Source organism: Necator americanus, chromosome X (genome assembly GCF_031761385.1).
Source record: "Necator americanus strain Aroian chromosome X, whole genome shotgun sequence".
NCBI classification, from domain to species: domain Eukaryota; kingdom Metazoa; phylum Nematoda; class Chromadorea; order Rhabditida; family Ancylostomatidae; genus Necator; species Necator americanus.
In genome coordinates this window covers 10,862,375-10,890,271 of record NC_087376.1, presented here as the reverse complement: position 1 = coordinate 10,890,271, position 27,897 = coordinate 10,862,375, and the positions used below count along the sequence as shown (strand labels likewise).

General features: G+C 41.4%; 2 protein-coding genes across 3 annotated transcripts; one reads left to right on the top strand and one right to left on the bottom strand.

The window, feature by feature from the left end:
• Positions 1-528: 528 nt before the first annotated feature.
• Positions 529-3,023, bottom strand: RB195_022265 (uncharacterized protein; the record flags this gene model as incomplete). The annotated part of the gene is made up of 2 exons (XM_064209328.1): positions 529-687; positions 3,000-3,023. 2 exons carry the CDS (start codon positions 3,021-3,023, stop codon positions 529-531), a joined length of 183 nt encoding a protein of 60 aa, XP_064065209.1.
• On the top strand, positions 2,455-27,897 carry RB195_022264 (uncharacterized protein; the record flags this gene model as incomplete). 2 transcript variants are annotated; one of them, XM_064209326.1, is made up of 5 exons in its annotated part: positions 2,455-2,621; positions 3,494-3,644; positions 11,678-11,833; positions 23,143-23,298; positions 27,718-27,897. In XM_064209326.1, the coding sequence occupies 5 exons, from the start codon at positions 2,455-2,457 to the stop codon at positions 27,895-27,897; spliced, it is 810 nt and encodes a 269-aa protein (XP_064065207.1). The 2 variants fall into 2 exon arrangements, with proteins under 2 accessions (XP_064065207.1, XP_064065208.1); XM_064209327.1 differs by lacking the exons at positions 2,455-2,621; positions 3,494-3,644 and having other exon boundaries at positions 11,741-11,833.

Below are 27,897 nucleotides of genomic sequence, written 5' to 3'. Positions count from 1 at the left end.
GATGAAGGTAAGGCAGAGCGGCATCTTGTACTCTCGTGATACCTCGATGAGTTTCGAAATGTGAATGTGGTCAATCGAGCTGAATCCTTTTCGAAACCCTGCTTGCTCGCATGGCTTTCCTTAATCCAAGACTTTTTCAGTCCTATTAGTGATCACTCTTGTAGAGAGTTTGTAGATGACGGACAGTAAGCAGATTGGGCGATAGTTGCCGATGTTATGTAGGTCTAACTTCTTATACACCAGCGCGGTTTCGCTGGTCTTCCACTGTTTGGAGACCTTTCTTTCCGACAGGTAACGAGTGAAGAGTGTCGCCAGGGTGTTGATGAGAACAGGCGGAAGATTCTTCAGATGTTGAGATCTTATCCCGTCGGGACCGGGTGCCGTACGATTTCTTACCGTTCAGGTACATATGTTACGTATGATATGTTATATGATAGCATGTCGTAATTTGGACGGGAGACCGTCTGGAATGACATGTCCGTCTTCCCTCATATGGCAAAGAGGCAAGTGGAACGGCTGTCGAAGAGATCAGAGTAGAAGTCGTAGATGATTTTCTCCATCTTGTGGATCTCCCATTTTGTTCAGCAACAGAGTCTTATTGGTCTTCCACTGTTTAGCAACCTTGCATTCCGACAGGTAACGTGTAAAGAGTCTCGACAGGGTGTTGATGGGAACTGGCGGAAGATTCTTCAGATGTTCTGGTCTTATTCTGTCGGGACAGGGTGCCGTATGATTTCTTACCGACTGATAGCATGTCGGACTTTGGACGGGAGAGCCTCTGTAATGACATGCCCTTCGGATTCCGGAGAGCAGTCATCCTCATCTTGCTACCGGCGAAGTCTCGACAGGCATCGCGGATGCTTTTTCCTGCCTCTGCAGCTTCAGCAAACAATTCAGCTTTTTTCTCTTTGAGGTCTTCTTTTATCGCCTCTCTGGAAACCGTAGCGAGCTTTGACTCCTCCTCAACTGAGTTCCTAGTTGCCTGCTGCTCGTACAGCTCTATGCAGATGTATCAGCTTTAGAGTTTCTGGAAGCAGCCGCCTGTGGGTGGTTTTAGAATTCTGAGGCTTCCTCGTGCAGTCATGAAGATGTTCAAGGAGCCGATTGTATTCCTCGTCGCTGTTGTCCATTGCAGAATCTTCCCAAGAGCCGGCTAGCGTGGAGAAAACATCTCGGCTAATGATACTTCTGAGACTTCGATCTTTGAACTTCGCGGCTTTCTCTTCTCTCCGGGTAAACGAAAATCTTCGCCGGAGGAGGAGATGGTCTGATCTCGCATAAAACTTTGACGCAACAGCGACATCCGTTAGGCAAAGCCTTTTACTGACGATGATGTAGTCAATTTCAGTATGGTGCGTTCCACCGAATGACTCCCACGTCCAGCGTAGAGAGGAGACCTTCTGGAATTGCGAGTTTCAATGAATGGTCTTAGGGTCCCGATATAAAATTCCGCAGGCATTCTTTTGGGGCCAATCTTGGTGTTAAAATCACCAACAATTACTCTTTTAAAAAATGTGGTCTTCTCTGTAGAACTTCTTCAGGCCCATAAAGGAAGCTTCGACATTTTCTTCTTCGTAGCTTGATGTTAGAGCGTAAGAGACGAACATAGTCAAAGCCGGCGTTGGACCACATCAGCTCATCCGCAACCGTTCGATTCGGGTCGTAAGTTGTTCGAAAGAGTCGATGTTCTTTGCCATACTCGTATTGACGAGGACGCCAACTCTACCAACACTTCTACTGTCGCGTGTTCCTAAGAATAGTTCTCCAGTTTCATATACGGCGTTGAGAGGGTGGCGTCGTCTCGTCCCGGTCAGTCCGATGACGTCGTACTTAATCTTCTTGGCTTGCATCATCAGATCTTCGATGTCTGCTTACGATGCAAGCGTGCGTGCGTTATAAGTACTGATCGCCATGTTATTTCTTTTCCGTTTCGGTAGCTTATATGAATCCTGGCTTTCCTCTGGAGTCAGGAGACTCTTTTCTACTTCTGTGACATGCGAAAAATTTTAAAACTCATGGGCAGGTTATAACCCTCTAGTTCCATGAGTTTTTGGGAGAACGTTGCGTTCTCCAAGAGTGGACAGGTGGGGCTTACTTGTTGGAGGCGACTCCAAACCGCCTTCCTTGCACCTCTTAGTCACTTGATTGCGTGCTTTTGTCGGCACAAGGATGTCATGAGTCAATCAGTCTCGGCAGAAACAGGGAGTCCATCCTCTGAATCCACGCGCGTCTTTGGGCAAGCACAAGATCGCTTTTGGTTCGCAATTAGCCCTCTATCCGGCAACCGGGGACGTGCCACGTAGCCTTGCGACTAACCGGCTGTGGTCCCTCTAGTGAAGGGGAACCGTGGCAAATTCGTCCACCAGTTGTTATAGTCGTTCTTCACAGCTGCCGCGCAGCCACCTTGTTTCTTCTCATCGGCATCGCCGCAGTGTAGTTTTTGATACTAATGACATGCCGATCTCTGATGTGTGTTTCCCACAGCACAGGAAAGATCATCCAGTGGTATCGTACCTAGGGCGACTTGTTGGAGCTCACTCGACGGTTCAGCAGTTCAGTGCGACGAAAAGGATGGCTGTTGGCAAAGATTCTATGCTCCCTGCAGGAGGTTGTCCTTTCAGGTTATGAGCTTTGCGATGTGCTGGACGACAGCACCTTATTGCAATATATGGGAATTTTTCGGCATATAATAGTGCAGGTTATATAGTTCGTATGTTCTCATGCTCTCGAACATCTGATTGCGTCTGGTTAAAGCAGAGCCACCACTTGTAGATAGCAATCAGGCTTTTGTGTGCGGGCCCAACTTTACCAACAACAATCGATGCAGTTGAGTCGATCATTTAAGCTCAAACGCGCCCAATATGTCAAAAGACAAAATGATCTTTCAGCAAAATGCTCGGATATATGTAGCAAAAATCGTGAAGGAAGCTTTGGAGGTGCTGCTATGGGATGTCCTATCCCACACGCTGTATTCTCTAGGCATCGCTCCTTCCGACTACCGCTTGTTCCGGTCGATGATTCATGGCCTGGCCATTTCTTACGAAGAAGCCAAAATTTGGGTAGAATCTTGGATCGCCTCAAAAGACGAGTAGCTTTTCCAACGCGGAATCTGTATGCTCTCTGAAAGATAGGGAGAAGTCGTAGCTTGCAATGAAAAATTCTTTGGATAAAATACATTGTGTCAATTTCTCTAAATAAAGCTTCAAAATTGAAAAAAAAACCCCTCAACACTTATTTGTACCCCAATAATACTACAGAATAAAAAACACAAAAGAATACTAATAAATTTCTTGTGAATGTAGAAGAGTTTTTTCTTGTGCATAAACCTTAGGAACCAAACAGTTTTTTCCTTTCCAGTAAAGCGCATTAAACATGGTAGTGTTGACAGGTCCATTTAATCAAACATGTAACTAATGTTTGCAGTATGAACGTGAATTTGGCATGTCATTGTAAACGGAGGATTCTGAAACGTGATGTTATGCGGCATTTGCAGAAGTTTCCGATACTATGTCTACCCACAACTAGGTGGCCGATGTTATTTGCGAGCATCGCATCAGAAACATGGGAGCATTACAAACTTGGAAAATTGGCGAACCAGAAAATTAGACGAGGCGGTCTGCCCTAAAAAGCAATTCATAGGTGGAGTAAGTAGTTGCATTTTACGGTATTTTTTTTTACAACTTTCACGCCTCCTCAGTCCATCGTGCGCCTCAGTGAAAATTGAAAGTGAATAAAGAGTTGCTCCGTTAGCTGTACTAATCATTGGGGTGCCTCTGCTTCCGTCTGGATTTGTAGTTAGCGTTTCTTGTTCTATTTCTTTCTGTTTTCTTGGTGTGAATACTTACAAGCTATTTAAAAACCTTACCACTGCAATGCAGTGCGTGACTTTGGATAGGGATCGCTCAGTAGCCATCCAGTGAGCATCATCGTCACCAAAGACGGCCTTTTGGCCAATTTTGGAAGAAACATTTTGGAAACTTCAGGAAAACATTCTTGGCCATTAATCCGGGCTTGCCGATCGTTTAGGTCGGCTCATTGAACCCCGGTCTTTTTCGGTTTTTTGTTCTCGTATGTGGTCCATTTTTTATCGCCAATCACAACTCGCTTCAAAAATAGTTCGATTTCATCAAGTTTCAGCAAAGAATAGCAGCCATCAGTTCGATTCAAAAGGTTCTTTTGCGTCAATTCGTGTGGCACCCGTACATCGAGTTTCTTCTTGAGATCAGCCTTATGCAAATAGTTCCGAACGCCTTTTTGGCTAATCTTCAGTTCCACTTTTTTTGGCAAAAGAATACGTGCTCACAGCGGTCCGACATGACGATCTCCATGACTTTATACGCATTTTCGACGATTTGTATAGCAGTGCGTGCCTCATCTTCCACTTCATTATTACTGGCACGGAATCGTTGAAACTACTCGCAATGCTGCTGCATTCAATACTGTATTGGATCCATAAATAGCACCATTTTTTTGAGTACGTGTTCCGCCTTTTCACTTTGGTCGTAGTGGTACTGAAAAATGTATCGAATCTATTCTTTTCTACTTCCATTTTGGGACGCTGCAACATACAACTAGTTCCACCAAACAAAAGACTGATAAAGAACTTTTTCGAAGCGTAATGTTACCTTGAAAGTGCCGTATAGAATGACCCGATGAGATTTTTACATTGTCAGATACGGGTCATTAAAGACAGCTCTCGAAAACGCTCAGAGCTTTTTACTTCACCTAATATTAATATTTATTATGGCAATATTTATTAACATTCATTATATTATTTTAGTTTGTTTATCAAGTGTACATTTTGTTTGTTCAACTCTATTTGTAATATTTAATTTTTGATAATAATTGATAATGATTTTAATATATGAGATGCTCTATCAGAAAAAAAATCATTTTGTGGAGCACAGCAAGGAATTAGCATTGCATCAATTAGAATTTAAAGTCGCTAGCTGCCTTCTGTACTCCTGCTATAGCAAAGGTATAGAAAAACGATATCGTTCTTATATACAGGCTGCGGCACAAACAGCTCCTAAATTTCAAAATAGGATTTTAAAAAATGGTAAGAGGTACTACCAAAAGCTTTTTATTTCCCAAGTGGAGAAATAAAAGTAATAGGATATTATGTTGGTGCCCCTGTCGATACAAGTATGGCAAGAAGAACATCGTCTCTTTCGAACAACTTCCGACCCGAATTGGACGTCTGCGGATGAGAAGATGTGGTTCAGAGCCAGCTTTGACTATCTTTGTCGCTTATGCTTCAACATAAAACTACAAGCAAGAAGCCTTTTGTATGGACCTAGCGAAGTTCTACAGAGAAGACCGTACCTTCTACAATGTTATTTTAGGTGATTTCAACGTCAAAACTGATCCTAGAAGAACGCCTGAGGAACTTCACATCGGACCTACGGCTTGCAGTGGAATGAACAAGAGGAGAGCTCTCCCGAGTTTATCATGGCGACAAAAACCATCCATAGAAACTCGAAACATCAAAAGTCCTCTCCGCTGGATGCGGGAATCGTTTGGTAGAGGGCACCATAACAAAATGGGGTTCCGCATGACGGATGTCGCTGTTGTGCAAATTTCCGCATAGGTCACAAAACCGCTTCCTTCTAGGAAGATTTTTCTTCACACGGAAAGGAGAAAAAGAGGAGAAGGAAAGTTCAGAGAGCGAAGTTGCAGAACTATCAGGGATCTCTTCGCTACGTTAGCCGGCTTTTGGAAGGATAGCACCGTGGACAACACTGACCAGGAATACGTTCGGCTCGTTGAACACCTTCACGATTGTACGAGAAAGGCTAAGTGTTCTAAAACCACCAAGAGACGCCAGTCTCCAGAAAAGTCTTGAGCTAATGAATTCCTGTCTACCAGCGGAGAGCTGCACGAGCCGCAGGCGAACAGGAACTCACGTGTAAACTCGCAAAGCTTTGCAGAAAGACGATAAAAGAAGACTTATGAGAGAAGCGAGCAGTAGTGTTAGCTGAAGCTGCAGAGGCCTGAAAGAGTATTCGCTCTGCCAGTACCACTCACTACTCAAAACTCAAGGATTATTCTTGCTCTTCAGAACCTAAATATAACAACTATTTCATCAAGAAGAGAGATGGAGGAAGTCATCCACAACTACCACAACAGGATTGGAAAAGTTTTAGATAAAGGTCAGCAAGGTTTCGGAAAGGATTGAGCACGGAAAGTCTTGGACAACCAAAACGTCCGTTCTCAGTACATTTCGAGAGTTGTGCAATAATTTCACGACCGGAATTGCGCTATTCTGCGACAGTCCTCCATTGCTGCCAATTCAATATATTGAGTATAAATAAATAAATAAATATATATATGTATATCAATATATATATATATATATATATATATATATATATATATATATAGATATATTGATATATGTAAATCTCGTGTGCAATTGCGAAAGCTGACAGAAGCAAAGAAACACCAACACCGCAAATTTGTGTTGCAGTTGTTGTTGTTGAAACGTTGGTATTAAAATATTTTCACTTTCTATTCTACTCTAATTTCATTCTAAAATCTATTAAATATCTTTAAATATAAAACCCATAAAACGACAAAACGAAGAGCCACGTGCATAGGAGGAGTTACAGACGAACGAGGAAGAACACGAAAAAATCAACATTTAAACTATCTAAAGGCCAAAATACACGAATTCAGGTCTGGAAAATCGCAAACAACTGCGATGTAAGAGTGCCTTAAAAAATATTTTGGATAGCCTTTCATAGGGGAACGTTAGCCCTACAAAGTAGTCACACTGCTGTTTTTGGGACTTCAAGGACTTTTTTTAGATTTAGATGGGAAAGTGCAATTTTTTTCCATTTTTCCCGTTAAAAAAAAATTGGAAAAACGGCGAAGTTCAGGAAAGCGGTTGATATAACATCTGATAGAGAAAATTCTCGACTACAACATACTGAAAGACAATTTGCTTAGCTTTCGATTATTCTGAGTAATTAGACTGTTGAGACTTTTCGGCGCGCGTGCAAAAATCGCGATTTTCCCAAGTTTTCCCATTCCAGATAAAAGGGACCGCGTTTTGAAAACTCTATATTTGGATAGAGGGACGAAGGAAACCACCACAGAATTTCTCCATTTTAGACTGTCTAGTTCCCTCACAATTTAGATGGAAAAAATCCACAAAAGTCGAAAAAAATTTTTTCCCATCTAAATCCCAAAAAAAAAACTAGGTAAAATAACAGAAGTATGACTATTTGCACCCCCAATGGGAAAATCTCATCACACGCTTGCCCCTGTCTTCACGACTGCATGAGGGAGGCTCAGAGTTTTAGTCGCCTTCTTCAGAGCATCTCGGAAACGTTAGCCCGAATAAAAACAGGTAACCATCTTCGTTCAACTCAAAGAAGTACTGCACAATCCATCAGTACATTTTGCCAGAGCATTTGAATGACTTGTTAAAACATATGTTCACTCTTGTTGGTGTTTTAGTTTTTACTAAAGGCATAACGATTATTAGATGAGATTTTTTTTTCGATAGAGCCGCTCATCTATCAATCAAAAATTAAATATTACAAATAGAGTTGAACAAACGAAATCGACGCTTGATAAACAAACTAAAATAATATAATGACTGTTAATAAGTATTACCATAATAAATATTAATATTAAGTGAAGTAAAAAGCTCTGAGCGTTCTCGAGAGCTGTCTTTAATGACCCGTATCTGACAATGTAAAAATCTCATCGGGTCATTCTATACGGCACTTTCAAAGTAACATTACGCTTCGAAAAAGTTCTTTATCAGTCTTTTGTTTGGTGGAACTAGTTGTATGTTGCAGCGTCCCAAAATGGAAGTAGAGAAGAATAGATTCGATACATTCTTCAGTACCACTACGACCAAAGTGAAAAGGCGGAACACGTACTCAAAAAAATGGTGCTATTTATGGATCCAATACAGTATTGAATGCAGCAGCATTGCGAGTAGTTTCAACGATTCCGTGCCAGTAATAATGAAGTGGAAGATGAGGCACGCACTGCTATACAAATCGTCGAAAATGCGTATAAAGTCATGGAGATCGTCATGTCGGACCGCTGTGAGCACGTATTCTTTTGCCAAAAAAAGTGGAACTGAAGATTAGCCAAAAAGGCGTTCGGAACTATTTGCATAAGGCTGATCTCAAGAAGAAACTCGATGTACGGGTGCCACACGAATTGACGCAAAAGAACCTTTTGAATCGAACTGATGGCTGCTATTCTTTGCTGAAACTTGATGAAATCGAACTATTTTTGAAGCGAGTTGTGATTGGCGATAAAAAATGGACCACATACGAGAACAAAAAACCGAAAAAGACCGGGGTTCAATGAGCCGACCTAAACGATCGGCAAGCCCGGATTAATGGCCAAGAATGTTTTCCTGAAGTTTCCAAAATGTTTCTTCCAAAATTGGCCAAAAGGCCGTCTTTGGTGACGATGATGCTCACTGGATGGCTACTGAGCGATCCCTATCCAAAGTCACGCACTGCATTGCAGTGGTAAGATTTTTAAATAGCTTGTAAGTATTCACACCAAGAAAACAGAAAGAAATAGAACAAGAAACGAAACAGAATAAGAAACAAGAAATAGAACAATAGATGAAGTATTGTGTCATGTCAGGATAACGCCAGGACGCACACATCTTTAACAACGCGTCAGAAGCTGCGAGAGCTTGGATGCGTGGTTTTGCCGCTAGAGCTGGCTCCAAGCGACTATCACCTTTTCAAGCATTTGCAAAATCTTCTCAATTCTAGAAAACTGGCCTCAAGAAAGGCTTGTGAAAATGGGGTGGTCTCGTTTTTTGCTTATGAAGTCAAGGGCTTCTTCGATTGCGGATTTATGAACCTGCAATCAAAATAGACAAAGTTGTCGAACAAAACAACGCATGTTTGATCTAAATGCGTTTATCCTTGCTATGTTAATTTCGTCATCGAAATAAAGAGAGAGAACGCTCACAACTTTTTATTTAACCAATTAATAAAGCACTTAGCACATGGTGTTATAAGTAAAATAAAAGCATATAATGTAGTATAGTCGTCCAGGATAGCATTCGCAATTTCTCACACTTGACGCTCGATTTCCGCCTGAACCACGCTTTTTTCAAAACAAAAAAAAAACTACTGAGAAGAGAACTTTACCTGCAATTTTTCTAAAATTGTATTTGCAGCATTATTTTCAGCACTTAAGCACGATTTGAAGGTAATCTTAGCAATTAACACTTACAATGATCGGAAATGACTGCTGGACTGGTTAGATTTTGCCAAGTTAAAATAATCATTCATAACATAGCGCAAAAGAAACTTAAAAAGGCTATTAAATGTGCATTTTGTAGACGGAAAATTGCGCTGTAAAGTAATTAAATTACCTTCTTCAGAGAATTTTTTTTTCTTTTTTCATAGTTGAAAATAAGCTGAGAATTTTAGCGAAGGTAAGAGAGAAGGGATAGGCGGTAAGGGAGAGCTTCTTTGTCGCCAGAAGGGGTTTTAACACCGAGGAAGAAGTATGCCTTTGCATCTGCAGAGACAAGATCCTCGTACAGTTGAAGACCGACGTACAACACGGTAAGGCGAAGAACCACCGATGGAAACGGAGGTTCTGGTCTGTATGCAAAAGATGAAAAATGCAAAATCTCGTGGAGACGACGGAATTACCGTAGAAGTTCTGGAATTGCTTCCTTCTTGAATTTGCGAGACGATGAAAGGAGTTTAAAGAAGATACACAAAATAATAAGGATTGATCAGTGTCTATTTAAATCTTTAATTGAAACCATTTAAGTCTCGAGAAGATGTAGACGGAGGTTAACTGGTGTAACTGCAAATTTTGGACGTTGAAAGTTGTTGTAGGTTTAGTATAGTGTTGCAGCTGAAAGTTGATCATGAACTCGTTGAAAGACATTGTGACGAACACGTGCTTATGCGATGCAAGTTTATATAGAACAGACAGGGGTGCAATGTGTGAAAGTATATGCATGTTAGTGGTTTTTTCTGCAGCATGTTTTTGTTGTAATCCTTATGTGTGTGAACCTTCTCAAGTGGGATCATTGTAGGTCACCTAAATAACTCTTATCGTTCACGGTATCACATACTTGATTTTTGATATGTTTCTTATGATATACCTTTTAACTGGATAGAAGGATTTGCTTCTGGATTTCCGATAGTATATGCTCAGTTTACCTTATTCGTATATCAAAGGTTGCTGCGTCACTTCGCTTTTTCCTCCTCCTCCCAAATTCGCAGTGTACACCGCTTCGTGGCGACTCGAGCATCGCCCGTGGCGTCATTTCAAGGGCAAGAAGGAGGGGTGTAGATGATCGAAAGCAGAGGTTGCCTAGCTGGTGATGCGGTAGTCGTAATTGCGTGGAGGTGGACGACTCTGAAGCTCAGCAGCGGTGGGCCGATTTTTGCGGGTACCTCTTCTCCTGCACCCGTGAAAGCGGTGCAATGAAACAACATAAAAACAAAGGGAATAAATAAAATGAATTAGCAGTTAAAAAACAAAACAAAACAAATTTAATGAATTGATAGAGTTCGAGCAAAAATAAGAAATAAAGCAAGTTAAAAAGCATTGATGAAAAATTTCTCACCAAGTAACGGTAGCAATCAACAACTAACAGTAAAGCTGTGAAGTAGTGGTAGTAACAGCACTGTCATTAGCAGTTGCGCCTCAGCTCTCAGCATCAGACTGCGCCATACTGATACAAGAATAGTTTGGCGTTCAACAGCTATTATGGTATGGTCATGCCGGACTTACGAGAGTGAACAGGGAGCGGTATACAATTCCGAAATGGACACAGCTATACTACCACATTACTCGTGAACTGGTGACTGATGGAATGATTTTTTTTGGACAATGTCTTGATGCTACGAGAGGAATAAGCAAGAAAGGAAAAAAGATTTTTTTTTTGCTACTGCTGGCTTTAAGGGAGTTATCAAAAAAGAAAAGAAATGAAGTACGCTAATCTTGTACTGTTCGTCCAAGCCTTTTCTTTATGACGTAGCAGAAGTAAAAGCTTTAAATATATTCTGAATGATTGCGTTGATCGTCTACTTCAGGGCACTACCCTTCAAATTTGAATAAAATTTTCTAAAGGCTTAGTTATGCCATCATTAAAGCTGCGACATCAACGGGAGGTGATGAATCATTCCTTAGGATTGCAGTGATTGGTGTTTCTGATTCAAATCGACGTACTTACCCACTCCACTGTTCCTTACGGTCCTTGCTGATGTAGAGAAACAAGAAATACTTGTTCTCGTAGCAATTAGTCAACGAAGAATAGCGCTGTTGTAGTGTCTTCACGATATCATTAATGGACACTATTCTTAATTCGCTCTTACACATATTGCGTAACACGATTTCACCTAATAGAATATAATTGCAGATTTCTTACGGTGGGAGATTCCGTGATCAAAACTTGTGTTTGTTAGGTTTCTTCTTTCTTTTAATAGCAGTCGTAGTAGCGGACGTTTTTCAAGTGTTTACTTCGGAATACTCGGAATGTGCGTTTTAGAATTTAGTTTTCGTTTTCTTTCACTTTGTTTTCATTTCGTTAATCACATCGACCAAGTACAGGCTGGTCTTGTATGCACGTTACGGATTCATGAGGAATAAGTGATTTGGTTCGATTCATCCTGGATTGGCAATATTAGAGACATTCAGCGGCTCACTGTTTCAGGTAGTCTTTCTCGAGGAAGTTCAGCTGTGCGTACTGGACTGGTCTGCAACGTCGGCGTATAGTATGACGCTGCTTATTCTTGTATTTCTACCGACCATCGCAACGGTCTTCAACACCGGATATAAAATAATCAGGGCGATGCGTAATCCGAACCAGGTACAGTAGGTGAAATCGCCATGGTTTTTAACTTTTTGCATAAGAACATAAGATTTGTTGGAACTGAATTTGTTGAGTTGTTGATTATTTGCATAAGCATGAATATTAACTCATCTAAGTCATCTCCTCAGTATATATAAATATTTGCTGAATACTTGCTCTCCGTAACATCATAAGTCATCATCAGGTGCGTGGGCGTCAGCCTTCTCTTTTTTAACAGATAAGAAAAATCTTAGCAATTGTATCAGGAAAGATTAATTAAATCAGGCCCATTTTTCGCCATTTTATTGACTTGAAGGCAGAGTGTGGCGAAACTGTCGATATTGGGGTGTCTGTTCGCGAAATATAGAGTTTGGGGTGAAGATTACAAGTGAGCTTCGGCTCAATCCGCTCAATTTCCATTAACCTTCCTGAAAAATATCGTGGGAGAATATCTTGTTCCCACGAAGTTCGTTAGAACGTGCCACAGTTGATCACGATCCGGTTCCCTCAGCAGCGCATTCATTGGTTTTACTTGTATAGGCTGGTGAGGAGACATCAGTGATCTTTGATCGCTCGCTCGCGGACGTGCACAAGGATGGCACGTTCTTACTCACCTTATTCGAACGAACGCCGTTTTTTAGGACAGTTAGGAAAAACGAGTGGGCAAACGCTCATTTTCGTAATCTACATTCCGAGCTCTATGTTTTCTATCAAGTTTTCAAATTTTTTAATGTGTAAATCCGTCGAATTTTTTGATAATGGCACTGAAGTGCGTTAAAGTACTGTATTCTCTGTTCTAGTTTGTGTGTACATTTCTTACTTCTTTCGACTTATGCGACCATGTACTTGGGTTCTTGGAAATGTGCGGACGGCTTACCAGAATCATGAACAGTTAGGCAAACTTTGCATCTTGCTTAGAACCCCTTTGAGAAATAAGTGGTTTTGGAAATCCGAGCGAAATTTGAGGAGATTAGTTTATGCTCATTTGCTTCAATTCCTGTCATTTCTAAACATTCAGCAAAATTGGGGTAGGTGTGGTGGAGTTGATAAAAAGTCCGGCTGTCGATAGCTCGAAACCACATTAGAGCCATTAGAGCCTTCTCGTCTCTTTGGGTTCGATAAATTTCTATCTAACTTGTCTGAGAGGATAGGAACACTGAATTGATACATCTGCCAGCTCCCGAAAGTCATTTGTATAGGACAGAGGATTTCGTAAACCTGAAACCTTTCTTAATTTAAGTAGAACGCATAGGCGCGTCCCAAAGGATTGATAAATCCCATACACTATGTTCTGTCCTTTTAACAGAAATGCTCTAGTAGTTTTCTATTAGCGGGGATGGATAAATAGAGATTGAGCACCCTTCATGGTCTTCGTCACAAGCACAATTCTCCACAAAGTACACGATTATGCATGACAAAATGTTTTGCTATCATATATTCAGATAAATCACATATTACCACATGCAGTGATGTGAGAGAGCGTTTTAAAGCGGACAAATCACCAAAAGTCAAGGAAAATGGCAATTTGTTAGTAGTAAACGCTGAAGGGGGCCGTGTACGAGTCCGATCGCTACTTACACGTAGGTGCCCTGCTTTAACTAAACACAAGTCGGCAACGTACGAGCTATATAACCTGCGCAGTTATGTGCCGCAAGGTTCCCATACATTGCAGGAAGGTGCTGTCGTCTGGTACATCGCGAAAGAATATAACCTGAAAGGTTAACTACCTGAAGGGAGCATAGAATCTTTGCCAGCAACCATCCGTTTCGTCACGCTTAACTGCTGAACAGTGTCGAGTAACCACCCTGTCTAGACTTTTGCGATATCCTGTGTACCGTTTGCTGCGCTGCAGGAAACACACATCCGAGGTCCGTCCGTCATCAGCATCGAAGATAGGTCCATATAATGTCGCGATATCTATGAGGAACGACTAATAACAAAACGGTGTGGGAATTTGGCTCAACGTCGGCTAGATGCGTCTTTGTACAACTACGTGATCGCAGAGGACGTGAACACTGGATCGTAAGTGCCCATGCACCTACGAGAACCGCTGAGGACAACAGTAAGGACACCTTCTATGATGAACTCAATGCGTTGATGTCCAAAATACCCAGTCAGCAGGTGGTCATTGTCGAAATTGACGCAAATGCGAAGATGGAATTTGAGCAACTATCCGATGTGCTAGGAAAATGGTTTTAGCGGCACTCACGTCGGATAACTGTAACCGTCTGGTCTACTTATATAAACAGACGGATCTCATCATCGCTTTCACGTTTGAGAGGAATCATCGACGCCATCAGCTTACAGGCAGGGGTCAACTCTTTTGAAAGAGCAGGGCAAGCGGAAGATGAGGACTCGTAAACTTAAGCTTGACTACGCTCTGACAAGGAACTGAAGCTGGAGAAGATACGGTTCCGGAAATCGGTATGGCAGGTGTGAAAGATGAGGAATGCAGAGCGAAATTCTGCCAAAAGGTTTCTCTTCATGTTGGAGTAGTGACTAAAAAGAAGCTTGACGATGCGGATTCCCTCACAAAGTGAAGGAATCCGCATCACCATTCAGGACGCTGTAAGGGAAACGCTCCCGATTCTATTGCCGTGGAAGAAGTTTGCCTTGGCATCTGCGGAAACAAAATCCACGTATAAATCAAATTTCACGTCCAAGCAACACTGTTGTCTACGTGTGATTCGCAAACTTTCAGCGCGTGGCGAGATAAAAGTCTCTATCAGCGATAAGAGAGGAGAGTTTGTGGTCATATCACGTGATCTAGACATGGCTATCACTCGGCAACACCTTGATGACGCAACACTCTCTTGCTCTTCGTCATACGAAGAGTTCAAAAAACAATGTCGTCATCTCAGTAGAGTTTAGGTCGAGACAGGAAAGGCTGCTTAGTTACATAGAACAATGATCACACGATTGAAGTATGAACTTCCTAGTTGCCCGGAATATACTTACTGGTAAAAAAAAAACACGCAAATTTTCTCCTTCTGCTCTCCTCTCAGAAGATTCAGGGGCATTCAAAGTCCGTCCTATCATAAGCAATGTAGGCGGGCCTACTGAGAGAATATCGTGGCTTTTAAACGTCATACTTGTCCCGTTGCTTAAGTTTGTTCCCGTGTATTTATCCCTCAGCAACGTTTTCTACACGTTTCCTCTTACATACGGTTGACACAGGAAAAATCCAAAGAAAATTGGCTGTTCTTCCTTAATGTGGAAATACAGTGGTCCAGTGGTGAGTGGAAGACACGATGGTTTCGAAAACCTAGTAGTAAGAACATGAGTTCACTGCCTTTCATGGAAAATCCATGGAAATCTAAGAAATCAGTCATTCGGAAAATGTTAAGGAAAGACGTAAGGGTGACATCTGATGTCTAGTAGCGGATCGATGGTGAGTGGAAGACATAAGCCCCTAGGAGCAGTTAATCTAGTGCAGCGGATCACAACTTCTAATGCTTACATTGATAATGTACCGCGGAGGCCAGGTCTTATTGCGCAGCGAGATTATGTCATAGTGGATGACTCAAAAAAGATAAATTTCTGCTTACCCTTCATAACCGACGACCTCAGTAAAGCGATGAGGGCCAGCCTGGTTAGATGTGGCCTCGATGACTAAGTGAGAGTTGTGGAAGTACCTCCCACAAATCTCAAGAAGCAGTTAATCCAAAACAGAATGTACGATCGCATTTGCCTGACTCCAAACTATGTAATATGCCTATTGTTTTAAGGCAGACGAGTGCATGGTCTCTGGTGTAGTTTATTTAATTTCGTGCAAAGCATGCGGCGAACAACACATTGGCGAAACAGGGCGACCTCTTTGTGTTCATATTAAAGAAAATCCAGATGGGATGAAACTTTCAAACGCAGCAATCCCTTTCAGACGCTATCGCAAAAAATGTCATAAAATGCTTCTTTCTGCATAGCTGCCACGATCCTATCGTAGCTGAAATTGCGGTTCGCAGAACTCTGGAAGCGTTTTGGATAAACGCTAGAAGTCCAAAAATGAAAAGAAAAGTAGAGCCATAGCCGTGACCAATGAGCTGGCTCTGTATCTGTATCAAGACCTTTGCGGGTCTTGATCTATGCAAAAAGAGTTGCAAAAAGACGGCAAAAACGAATGGACGTCACGAGCTAAGGAGCTTGAAAATGCGTAGGAAGATAAGAACACGCGGAAAGCCTATGCTTTACCAAAACTGTACAGCGGGGAAATGGAAAGAGGTTCCCCAGTCCTCAACACTGCCAATAGAGTGGCTTTCGATGAAGAAACCGTGCCAATTTGGAGGGATCACTTCGGGACTTCGCTGAACCGACAAGCTAGAGCTCCTTAACTGAAGCACGTTCTAAGCACATAGCACACAAGGTCCTTGAGCCGTATCCAGCTGAGCTCTCAGCTGGTTCCATCGTGCAGCGAACACATCACCATAACTTCCCCAGTGGGCGTTTAGCATCTCTTGGGATTTAGCGTTTTTTAGTCCATCTGTCGTCAATTCTTCTCATGTGACCAACAACAACAACATGACAACATCTTTGCTTTGCTTTCGATGTTTTCCGCTGGGTCACGAAGACAGGAATATCTCATAAGTCGGAGCTGCCAAGACCGACTGGGTGTTGTGTGCGCCTTATGGCCATTGACGCGGTTTTGATGTGGTCCTTGCAGCTAATACCTTAACGAAATCCAGCTTGTTCCCGAGGTAGTGTTTCATCCAGCATCCTTGGCATGAGGATGAGGATGATCTTGGTGAACATTTTGCATAAAGCCCCAAGCAAACATATCGAACGGTCAACTTTGAAAGTTCTTTCGGTCATTCTCATGGATAGGATAACTTTCAGCGAAATTCTTCCCCTACTCTAAGATCCTTTTTTTCTGAAGATACAGAGTCACAAGAGGTGCTAGACGGACGGAAAAGGTTCGTTTATGAGCTCTCTGTGATGATCCCCATTTTACAACGAGAGCAACTGCCCGGCAAGACAATTGCGGTTTCCATTCCCGTCTTCTAGTCCACATTTTCTGATGTTATATTTCACTTCTGTCGGCCTTCCTAGTTTTGCGTTGGGGTCTCTGACACTCGCGGAAGGGTTTCTCCTTGCGTATCACTTCCGGTACTCATAAAACGCGTCCTATTCGGATACATTAGCTGCAGATGTGAGGTGAGCAGTAATTAGTGATGGTCATGGTTTTGACGCAGTGGGTGAAGGCGAAGAATGGCCAGACGTGATGACAAGATTTTGTGAGAATCTACGAGATGGAGGATAATTGGGTGCAAAACAAAACTAACACCACCTACATTTCACGACGGAAGCTTTTCACCGCGAATGACGAATGTACTGTCGTTGATCTGTCGTACGTCGCTCTTGCTCTTGGCCTATTCCAAAACAATCACGAGGAATTTCGTATGCTCTGCAGTTCCAAGAAGAACGCATAGGTCAGAGTCTATTGACACTATTCTCGCGTTGTGAGAACAAAGTCTTAGACAATCTTCATGGCGAGTCGTGCACATGTCGCCTTGGTCCAGAGCCAAAGATGTCCTGGGAAGCCTGGAATTTGATCACTTTTTACTAGTCGCCATACCGTCTGGCGTCTGAGACGGTAGGACCCAGTGTGCAGGGTACTGATGTAGTGTGTATGCTTCAGTGGCAGGTTGGCTTTTCTCCATACTAAACAGCCTTGCCATGATGAAGTTAATTTTTTGCACGGGTCGCCAACTTATATGGATCAGGTAACCACATACGACATGTTTGCCAAGATAGTGACGAATCCTAGTAGTGCTCTTAACTAGGCTTCCTATTACGAGAAGTCGGAATGTCGAAAGTGTCGAACTCCTCAGCTTGGGAGACCTTGCCAGGTGTATCTCTTCTGTGCAGTCGCAGTTTGATGCCCATAGTCACCTCCACCCTACTATAAGGCGTTAAACTGTTGTGGAGGATAAGGATCAACAAACTCAGGTGAATTGGAGAAACCGTTTCTGAAATGGCGTTTTCTCGAAAGTTTTCTGAACGAATGCTAAGGAACTAAAACCCTATCCGAGTGGTTTGTAAAAGTCACCAAAAATTCCTCTCTTTTTATACTTTTTCCTATGGATCGTGATGTTTCTGGATTTTTTTCCCAAAGGCTTTGAACGGTAGGAAAAACATGCTTCTTCGTAAGACTGAATAATGAAGTCGGGAAACGCCAGACACTTTGTCCTTTATGCTAGAATATGTGTTGTCTTTGATAAGACACGCTAGTTTTCGTCATATGTTAGTGGGGGTAGATAAAAGTTTATGCGAATATATACTTTCAAATTTGCAAACCATGCTGGATTGCCATGGGTCAAATTGCGTGTAATTGGTGTTTCGTTGTGTAGTGGTATCGCGCAACTAATTCATGTCGTTTTGGCAAACAGTTAACGAAACGTTGTGAATTGTTTCATAGCCATGACCACTCCACGTATTGCGTTTCACCTCTATGACTCTTCCGCATCTCTATTTCTTTGCACGTTTGCCTCAGTTTGATAACGTCTTCTCTTCACATATTGGAAGCAGGCATGCAAATGGCTGCTTAAATAGTGGCCAACAGTTTACGTGAACTTACGTAAAACATTGTCTTTATCTGCGCTTTATTCTGTGCTAATTGCTGAGGGCAAAAAAGGAAAACTCATTTCAAATGATGTGGTTTCCAAATTGTGGGGGTATCAAATAAAAATAGCTGTACAATTAAGTTTGAATGCTCTCCGAACGTAGAACTGACGCCTTTAGGCAGAAAACTACTATATCATTCAGTCACGCAATAAATTTTAGTGGAAAAAAAGCAAAGAAGACGTTAGTAGAAAAAACAATTTTAGTTTTACAGAAGATGTGTTAATTTTGTTGATCGGTGAAGGCGAACGGAGTATATATATATATATATATATATATATATATATATATATATATATATATATATATATATACTTAACTTACTCAAGTAAATATATACATATTTAATAACAAAGGATATAAGAAGTTTTGTACGCTCTTAATAAGGTGTACACAAGGTCGTTGGTTGATTCTATCGGCTAACGTTCCGATTGTCTTCTTTGGAAGTCTTTCTTTTCTCTTCTCTGGAGTTGGTCTGAAGCACAGCTCAACCGACCCAATTTCTCCACAACTAAACTAAAATTCGAATGTTCTTTTGTCTTGAAACCTCGGCATATTCTGTCTGTGTTATGCTATAAGGTGCGTGCGAGGTTTTTAGATGGAATCTTTATTTGCCTGACGTTTCGGCTTTTTCGCTGTCTTCAGAGGCCTAAATAGAGGATGACAGAAACAATGCTACGTTTGTCCCGTCAAGTGCCACACCACCCTGGGTCAGTGTTTCGATAATCGTTCAGGGTAGTGAAAACAGAAACCTATCTACATTGAAAATGGTCTTACGTTTTGCTCCACCGGATGTGGCGCGGCTGGTTGCACGCACTTGTCACTCAGTGTACCAGCAAATGAGTATTACTGCGTGTAGATCACCAGCGACGACATAGATTATTTGATCTACACACAGAATATCAGGCGGTTATAGGTCACAGAGCGGTACAAGTGGCAAGAACTCATTCGTTATGGACAAGCATTCATTCCTATTATTCATTGAAGGGTTTCTTTTAAGAATAAAAAACGCCTCCAACGTCTTCCTTGCCGATATTTCTGTTTCGTGAGCCAGTATAACGCATTTTACATCGTAATCGTTCCCGTTGTGGACCTCATGTCTGTGCCTTCCTAGTGGTGTTATCAAACTTTTTCGTCGTTTTCCGGCCATGTGTTCATTAATCCTCACTCCAAGATTCCTACCGGTCTCCCCAACGTAAGTTGCATTGCATATCAAGCACTCAGTCTCATATATTACCCCCATTTTTGCGCAGTCACCTGTTTTTCCGTGAGGACAAATAACACACCTTTCACAGATGCAGTATCTATCATATAGTCTGTTTCTAACAAGCTGGCTTTTGATGTTTGCATTTGGGATATTTACCAAGATCACGTCATTTTGTAATTGTGCTTGGATAATGCTGCGCTGAACAGCGGCACCGACACTGTCAGAGATAAAAGGAAGACAAAGAGAAATTTTGTTTTTGCGCGGAGCATTGCTATTTATAGTACGGGTTCTTCGGTAATGCGGACGTACTGTATGGCCATTGGCACATGCGATTTTCAAGGCTTGTCTTCGTGATTCGTGTCGTTCTTGGTTGCCAGTGCATACTTCACTAGCGGTTTTGAACATATTACGAATCACTGCGCGTTTTACTGCAGTCGGATGTGTAGATTTGGCGTGCAATATGATGTTCTTGCAACTTTCTTTGCGATACCACCTTACTCTAATAATGCCGTTTGAAGTACTTATTTGTGTGTTGAGGTACGGAAGCCATCCTCCTTTTGGGGTTTCTTGTGTGAGTCTTATATATTGCGATTGTTGGTTGAGTATTCGGAACCATTTCGGACTGTGTTGACGTCAGGCAAATAAAGGTTCCATCTAAAAACCTCGCAGGCACACTATAGCAAAACATTGGTCTATCTCCATCATTCTTGGTCTTTCTCCATCATTAACACAATTACTAACTAGGAATACCCAACCTAGATTGCAACAAAGTTGATATGTTATTGTAATTCTCGCACCATCGCCATGTCTTTGCCCGTCCATCCAGGAGTAGTCATATTGTTAAAGAGGTCTTTTTCAATTTTCATGCTTGTTCTTAGTGTTAATGTGATGTCTGTCGAGTTCTCGCCATCGCTCGTATAATACCTATTGCAAACGTCGTTATAGTGGGTTGTTTTCCGTGCACCCATCCCTTTCCTTGCTTTTTGAAAGTTCTAGCAAATTTCATTCGTCTTTCTATCTTAAATCATGGGAAATAAGCCAATATTGCGGGGGTATTTCTATAGTTGAACAACGATCTGAACTTAGTTACCTCTTGGGGCAAATGAAACGCAGTCGAGGAGTTTTGGCTGCGACTGCGCGGTCGATGGTCCGAACCCACCGTAGAGCCGGTTAATCCTTTCATCATTCCGGGATCGATTAATTAATTAATCAAATTAGTGCCAGATTTGTGTGGATGGCTAAAAACACTGACTCGATGCTGGGCTGACCGCCTAAGTTCATTGTTTAGATTGCACACGCATTCATAAACTTGCAACGATTCTGAATTGAAGTCGAACATATAGACGCATCCCAAAGGGATTGGTCGACGCTGTGGATTTCCTTTTGGCCTTTTTACCCAGTTCATTCGTCGCCAGAGCTGAGCTTGTTCTGTCGAGGATGTATGGGAAGTGGAAATGTATTCTACCTGTCGTGAGGATGTCGCCATGCTAGGGACGCACGTCGCGAAGTCGTTCGACTTTGGTCCGTCCTACGTCTTATCCATTCCATTTGTGATGGTGGCAATCTTTCAGATTAGAAGCGACAATTCTTTTCTCTTCTTTGCTGCATTTTTTTTTAGTGAAAAATTAGTTTTTAGTTGAGAAGTGAAAACATTTCTGCATCTGAGAGGCGCAGATGACGAAACTAATACACATAAAAGCAATTACATGCATCGATACAACGAAGGCAGAGCAATGGATAGTATTCCAGAACTGACACTTTGCTTTAACTAACAAGAAATTAGTTAAAGTGAATTCTCCTCTAGCCCATCGAGAGAAGATACGTCATACGATGACATATTTTCTCTCGATTCTATGCGTTTGCCAAACCATCTTAAAGTAAGTTGCAGTTGAACCAACTCTTAATATGAACCATTAGTTGGAACACTAGGAATTTGTTCACAAATTCGGATTTTGTTAACTTGAAATAAACAGGAATAACGTACTGGAGAAAAAACGGAGAAGAACAAGTATGTCGGCTCTTTGCAAAAGAAGACTTGCGCTATACAACGGTAAGGTATCCTTTTTAGACACCTGTTTTTTTTTTTTTTTTGAAAGATAATTGAGAAAAAGTTGAAAATTTTAGCAAGTTTCTCAACTAGCTTCTAAGAGAATGAGAACTACCTGGAAGAAAGTGGAAATGAATTTTGATAGCAAAATTCCTCCTTTATAATAAACTTCAAACCAAATTTATTTTTACAAACTACAAGCTGAGCTCGTGGACATTGTTCGAAGCCAGAGCCAAAAGTCTGAAATTTCGCACTTCTTCTCGTTGCGAAATTACGGTAGCGTGGTTGAAAAATCCGGTGAAACACAAAACTTTGTAGAAATATAGAAGAAAACTATAAAAATGCTAAAGTCGTATTGGATGAAACTCACGTTGAGCGCTGTTATTCAGAAACTCGTGAAGCCCAACTGGTACTAGTTTTACCGCCTATGCTGGCTTTCTTGAAATTGCTTTTTTGGGTGATAGTAGGCAAATTCGTCGTTTTCGGATGAGAAATGTGGTCAGACATCTGTGTTGGATTGATCCCTGACCGTCGCAATAAAAACGATTCATCGCATCGCGCCGTCGACTTTTATTAGTTCACTACTGTTTTCAATAGAATAGAATAGAATACGTAGTATATTTAATTGGTTGTAATGAAGGGGTGCCGAAGCAATGTTCAAGCTATGAATGAAATGAAGTTTGTCTCCTTCTTAGCAGTCAATACGAAGTTACCTATGGTTAGTTCCATTTCTTTTATATAAAATAATAATACAGAAATTTGTAATGCCTAGATTTGGTGATTATGACAGCAAGTTAAATTCTTAGGAGGATCACAATTTCTATCTAGCCACGTGCAATTAAGGCACTGTTTTCCATTTCATTATTTTCACAGCTTCTGTTATATTATTTATAATGCACTATATTTACTTCGTTATTGGGTGGTTTCTCTTCAAATTGACAGCTTAATAGATACTCACTCGTTTCAATTCCTTACTTCATACTCAACATTCGCCATTTCCTTGGCGAAATTCTTTGAAACAACTCACTTTAAACCAATGTCGCAAGGCTTAGGTCGGAACGCATTGTATAATTTACACTCTTTCTCTTGCCTTTGTACTCATGACCTCTCGCATTTGTCCTAATCTCAGTGTCCTTCATTTGTTCAGTATTTTTAGTTCCGGAGTTCCGGACCAAGAAGTAGCACATTGTGCCAGCAAAATCTTCAGTTCACGCCATCTATTTTAAAAACATTTTGCGTCCCTTGATATGTGTTTATTTAACATCAGCTTCCCTTCGTCTTTTCTTCCTTGCTATCTTCATTTCTTCTGTCCTTATCGCCCTTCCTGCTTCGACACCGCTCTTACGACTCACGATCCCCTTCCCCCTCTTGACAAATTCTCAACGCACCCTTGACCCTGACTGTGTGAGTATAAAGAAACACCATACAAGCGTCATTTCAACCGAATACTTTTTTCAGCTTGAGGATAGCCAGCGTATGATAATTGAGACCGATCCAAATTTCGTGCTCACAATGTTTTTGCTGGTTGCTTTCGTACTCTCATGGCTGCCTTTATTGTGTCTCAAGGTCTTCGAATATTTTGTTCCTCCACAGTCCGATGCTGATCTTTCGTTGGTGGGTTGCTTTTATTTTGTTGTAATGGTTGTGAAAATTATGTGTATACATGTGAATTATTGTGTTGAATGAACAAATGATGTAACAAAGATTGAAGGAATAAGAGCATAAAAGCATAAAGATCTAGAAGGTAATATGCTATACTGTAGTATTCCCAGCCATTTTAGATTTGCCAAAAAAAAATCTCGGGAAATCTTTGCATCTCTGATTTACCGTTCCAGACTTTGAAGAACCTAGTTTCAGGAGAAAAAAAAAAGACGATGAAAGAGTTTTACTTAAAAAACATCAGTTGTGATAATAGAGCGTCCCGAGATTATCAAGGAATCTGATTTTTTTACCTTAGTTGGAACAAATACTGGAATCTAATCCTTCAAAATCAGTGACAAGCGCAGGGAATGATTCTCAAACTATGGAGCACTCATACAAATTTTAAGCAGTCTGATTAAGTAACACTAAGTTTCACTATTCGCGCCCATTTTCGCCATGAAATACACATACACTTGAATTACTCGAGGATTCAATCTCTCATAGAGCCGAGATTTTTGGAAGTTGGAAAAATATTGTGAACATTTCGTATAGCAATCCCACTAATTTTACTTTCACTCCCACGTACCTTCATTGATACATAATTTCGCGCAACTTTTACTTTAGTTTTTCAGTACTCGATAGCGGAGTGCCGAAGTAACGTGATGTTAAATGACTTTTGCAATGTTAGTGGAAATTTCGTTCGAGAAACACATAAAGAACTACGTCTGTGCTTTTTACAGAAAGAAGGGCTAGTGCAAAGTAGTCGGATTGAATATCAGATGCGGGGCAAATGGGAGCTTGTCAAAATTACCGTCTATTCCCCCTTGGTTTTTGAAAGCACTGAAGATATCTATGTGACGACATTTAGAACTCTGACAGAGAAGTTCTCTCTGCGGTTAAAGGTGAATCCCTTTACATCGGGTACCAGCTGAGTGTCTGTTTTATCCATGCCCGGCCAAATATCAGGATTTTGGCAAGTTTCTAGGGGGAGGGGGTTGTAGTGCAGTCGGTGAGAGGTCCCGCCTATCTGCACGGTCGATCGGAGGTTCGAATCCGCCCTGGTGCTTATCAAGTCCTTTATCCATCTGAGGTCGATAAATTCGTACCAGACTTATCTGGGAGGATAAAAACACCGACTTGACACATCGGCTAGCCCCCGCAAGTAATTGTATAGGCCAGTTACACGTTCATAAACCCCAAACCACTCTGAATTGAAGTGAACGTGGGGGGGGGGGGGGGGGCGAATTGATTAACGCCAGAAACTTCTTCCTTTTATCTTTTCGCTTTGTAGAATTGGTACACCAAAAAAAAAATCGTTAGGCATATTCTGATAAAGCGTCTGGGGAAGTTTCTGAATACATACTTCCAATTAATTAGCTAGTCACGTTCTTTTTTTTTAATCTAAATGAAAAAGTGCTAGAAACATGAGGTTAATTTCCAAGAATTCTCTACCAAAACAGAGGAAGACTAGAGCAAATGGAGAAGTCAAAATTCGCCCAAAAGAGATGAAGTTGCGTTTGTGCAATAACGCAAAATTGTACTGCTTCAGATGTTGTACGAACTTCAGATGTAACCAACTTTGCTTGTATTTCACTCTTAAAAATTGTATTTCAGTATGTAGTTTTGGGGATACATTCTTTTCATTATAACTGGTAATATGGAGAGAGATTGTGAACTACGTAACAAGTTTACCACCGCACATCAAATGTCTTCTACTCTGTACTATTTACGAGCTTGATAGTGTGATCTTAGCCATCGAATAAGAGTATTTTTTTACAGCATGTCCTTATACAGGGTGTCCTCAAATTTACCCATTATTTGAATTAAATAGAAAACAGTTTTTTTAGTTGTTTTTTTTTCGGAATATAAAGCACATAGAATAAGGTTATGTACGGAATAGCACATCGGGTAAGTGATTTCCACGGCAGATACGCACTCTATCACCGATCATCGCCTCGGGCTCAGGACGTTCCTCATATTCATTTCTTGACCTGGATACACATTTCTGGATCATTCAGTTATACCCATTCAGTTATAACCATAACCGTAAGGTGGACATTTGTGACCAATCTGTTCTCTTTGAATATCTTCTTTTCCAAGTTGAGCTATGGACCGATGTTAGGATACGATTCGTCAAAATAAGCCAGCATTCGTTCCACTTGGCTGCCATTAGCGATTTTGGCTACGAACGTTTTTGATATCATAGCATTGTAGTTTCTACATTGCAACAGAGTAGGAGTGCAGAAGATTGGCACTGAATACGTTTGGCGAGAATGTGTGTTACCCTGTCGGATCCCTCTCTTCACTACGCTCATATTTCTCTAGAGTGTTGTTTATTTCATAATGTTTCATTTCATATTTCGTAATGTTGCTATACAACACACGTACTCTTACGCACGGAGTTGAGATGCTTTGGTTGCCTAAGGGTTCTATGACCGTTTTTGATTCAATTGAGGCAATGTGAAGTCGAAAAAGGGTAGTCAGCCGAACTCTGTGCTTCCGCAGCACTCCAATAAGTTTTGAAAAAAGTGTGTTTCATGCTGAATCCTTTGCGTAGTACTGTTTACTCCAACAACTGTTCTTCATCTGTTCTTTTTATCCTGTTTAGGATGTCAGGATGAATGCAAGCATTTTCTGTACTCGGAGGGTGAGTTTGCACTGCTATCACACACACATATACACTGGAATTTCGCTTTGCGAACTTTGGAGTTTGTCGCGTGGAGAAAAATTTTTTAAGCTTGGAATGACAATGACTTTTCAGTTTCTTAATAGTAAAGCTTTGGATGGCAATGACACATTCCAGTTTCTTAATCATAGTGTTTTAGCGCAGGATATATTCTGCTCACGCGCCTTTCAAGGTTTTGTGGGTGTTGATGTGCATTGGGAACCTTCTCAATGGCCCTGCGATGCACCGTGTGATCGCTAGTAATTAAGGAGAGTCTGCTATTTGGTTAGCGACGACTTAGGCATGGGGTACACTCCCATGCAAATCCCCGCAAATTGCTCCGGCAAACTATTAGGTTGAGGAATAAGTTCTTTCCGTTTTTTCTTTATTGAAAAATCCTGATATTTTACAACAATTATAACAAGCAATTAATCAACTATGTATTCTCCGTCATTGTTTACGACCTGCTCCCACCTCTCGACCAACCTGTTAATACCTTTTTGCCAAAAACCGCCGGGCCTGGACTCGAAGAAGTTGTTGAGCCAATTTTCGAGGTCCTCGTTGTTGTCGAAGGTAACACCTCGCATTTGGTTCGACAGCGAGCGGAAAAGGTGATAATCTGTTGGCGCAAGGTCCGGAGAGTACGGTGGGTGCTGAAGGACTTCCCAATCGAGCTCTTGGAGGGCGGCTTTGACGATGTTTGCTGTGTGAGGTCGTGCGTTGTCGTGGTGTGGTACCCAAGCTCCGAGTTTTTCGGCAAATCCCATCGAGTGAAGATGGTTCAAAATTGTCTTTTGGTCGCAGTACATCTTCTCGGCCAATTCCCGACTTGATCGACGGCCGTCTTCCTTCAAAAGCGCTTTGAGACTATCCTCGTCGAAGTCAGAAGGTCGACCAGAGCGGAGAGAGTCGTCCAGGTGGAAATTGCCATTTCTGAATTTGGCAAACCAATTTCGAGCAGTCCTCGCAGTTATAGCATCCTCTCCATACACGGCGCAAATATCCCGAGCAGCTTCGGTGGCTTTTTGACCTCGGCGAAAGACGAAGTAAAGAAGGTGTCGAGAATGTTGTTTTTTACCGCCTGGAATGTCCATTTCAGAGGCCTGAAATTAAGGCAACATTTAGTTATCGAAAAAATGGTTACAACAGGTTTGTAGAGCAGAAAAACCTCTTTAAAATGGTATATTACGATTGGCCTTACGACAAAAGAATCGCTGTAAACAAACGATCGATTAAAACGGTAAGAACTTATTCCTCAACCTAATATTATCAGAGAATGGCGTGTTCGAAAATCTACGGGAGCCTTTTTTCCGGCACCTCGCTGTAGAGAGAGCATTCGGCTCATAGATCATCAACACAGAACCGATTTTTGTCCTACCTAATCACAAAAATGTAGATTACAGCAGTACAAAGAACGGAAGTATTGTAGCAGCGGTAATATTTACGGCAGTTCAAACGAGAAGTTTTACCTGTGACCTGTGACTGGGCGTAGATTAAGCAGAATCAGGCAAGTGCACCGCTATGGTATATTGTTGGCGGTACTGGAGAAACCGAGACGCAGGAGAGCTTTCTGCAGTTTGCATTATTTGCGGGATTTCTAATAAATTTAACTACCTGCATGTCGTTTATTATGTTCAATAAGTGTGTAGATTAAGTATGATTAAGTTTTCTCTGCATTCTGTACAGTGGGTTTTTTTTCTGATGTCTTTCTTCACTTCTATGTTTAGGCCACTTTTATCTTCGTGTGGTTGGCTATCGCTGGACCATCGGCTAAGTTTCTTATATATATGTTTATTAACGGAGCATTTCGAACCAGCTTTTTGTCTTGGAGACCATGTGTTTTTATCTGTTGTCCTCTCAGCAGAAATTTAGATTATCGTGACATATCCTCGAATTCGCATTTGTAG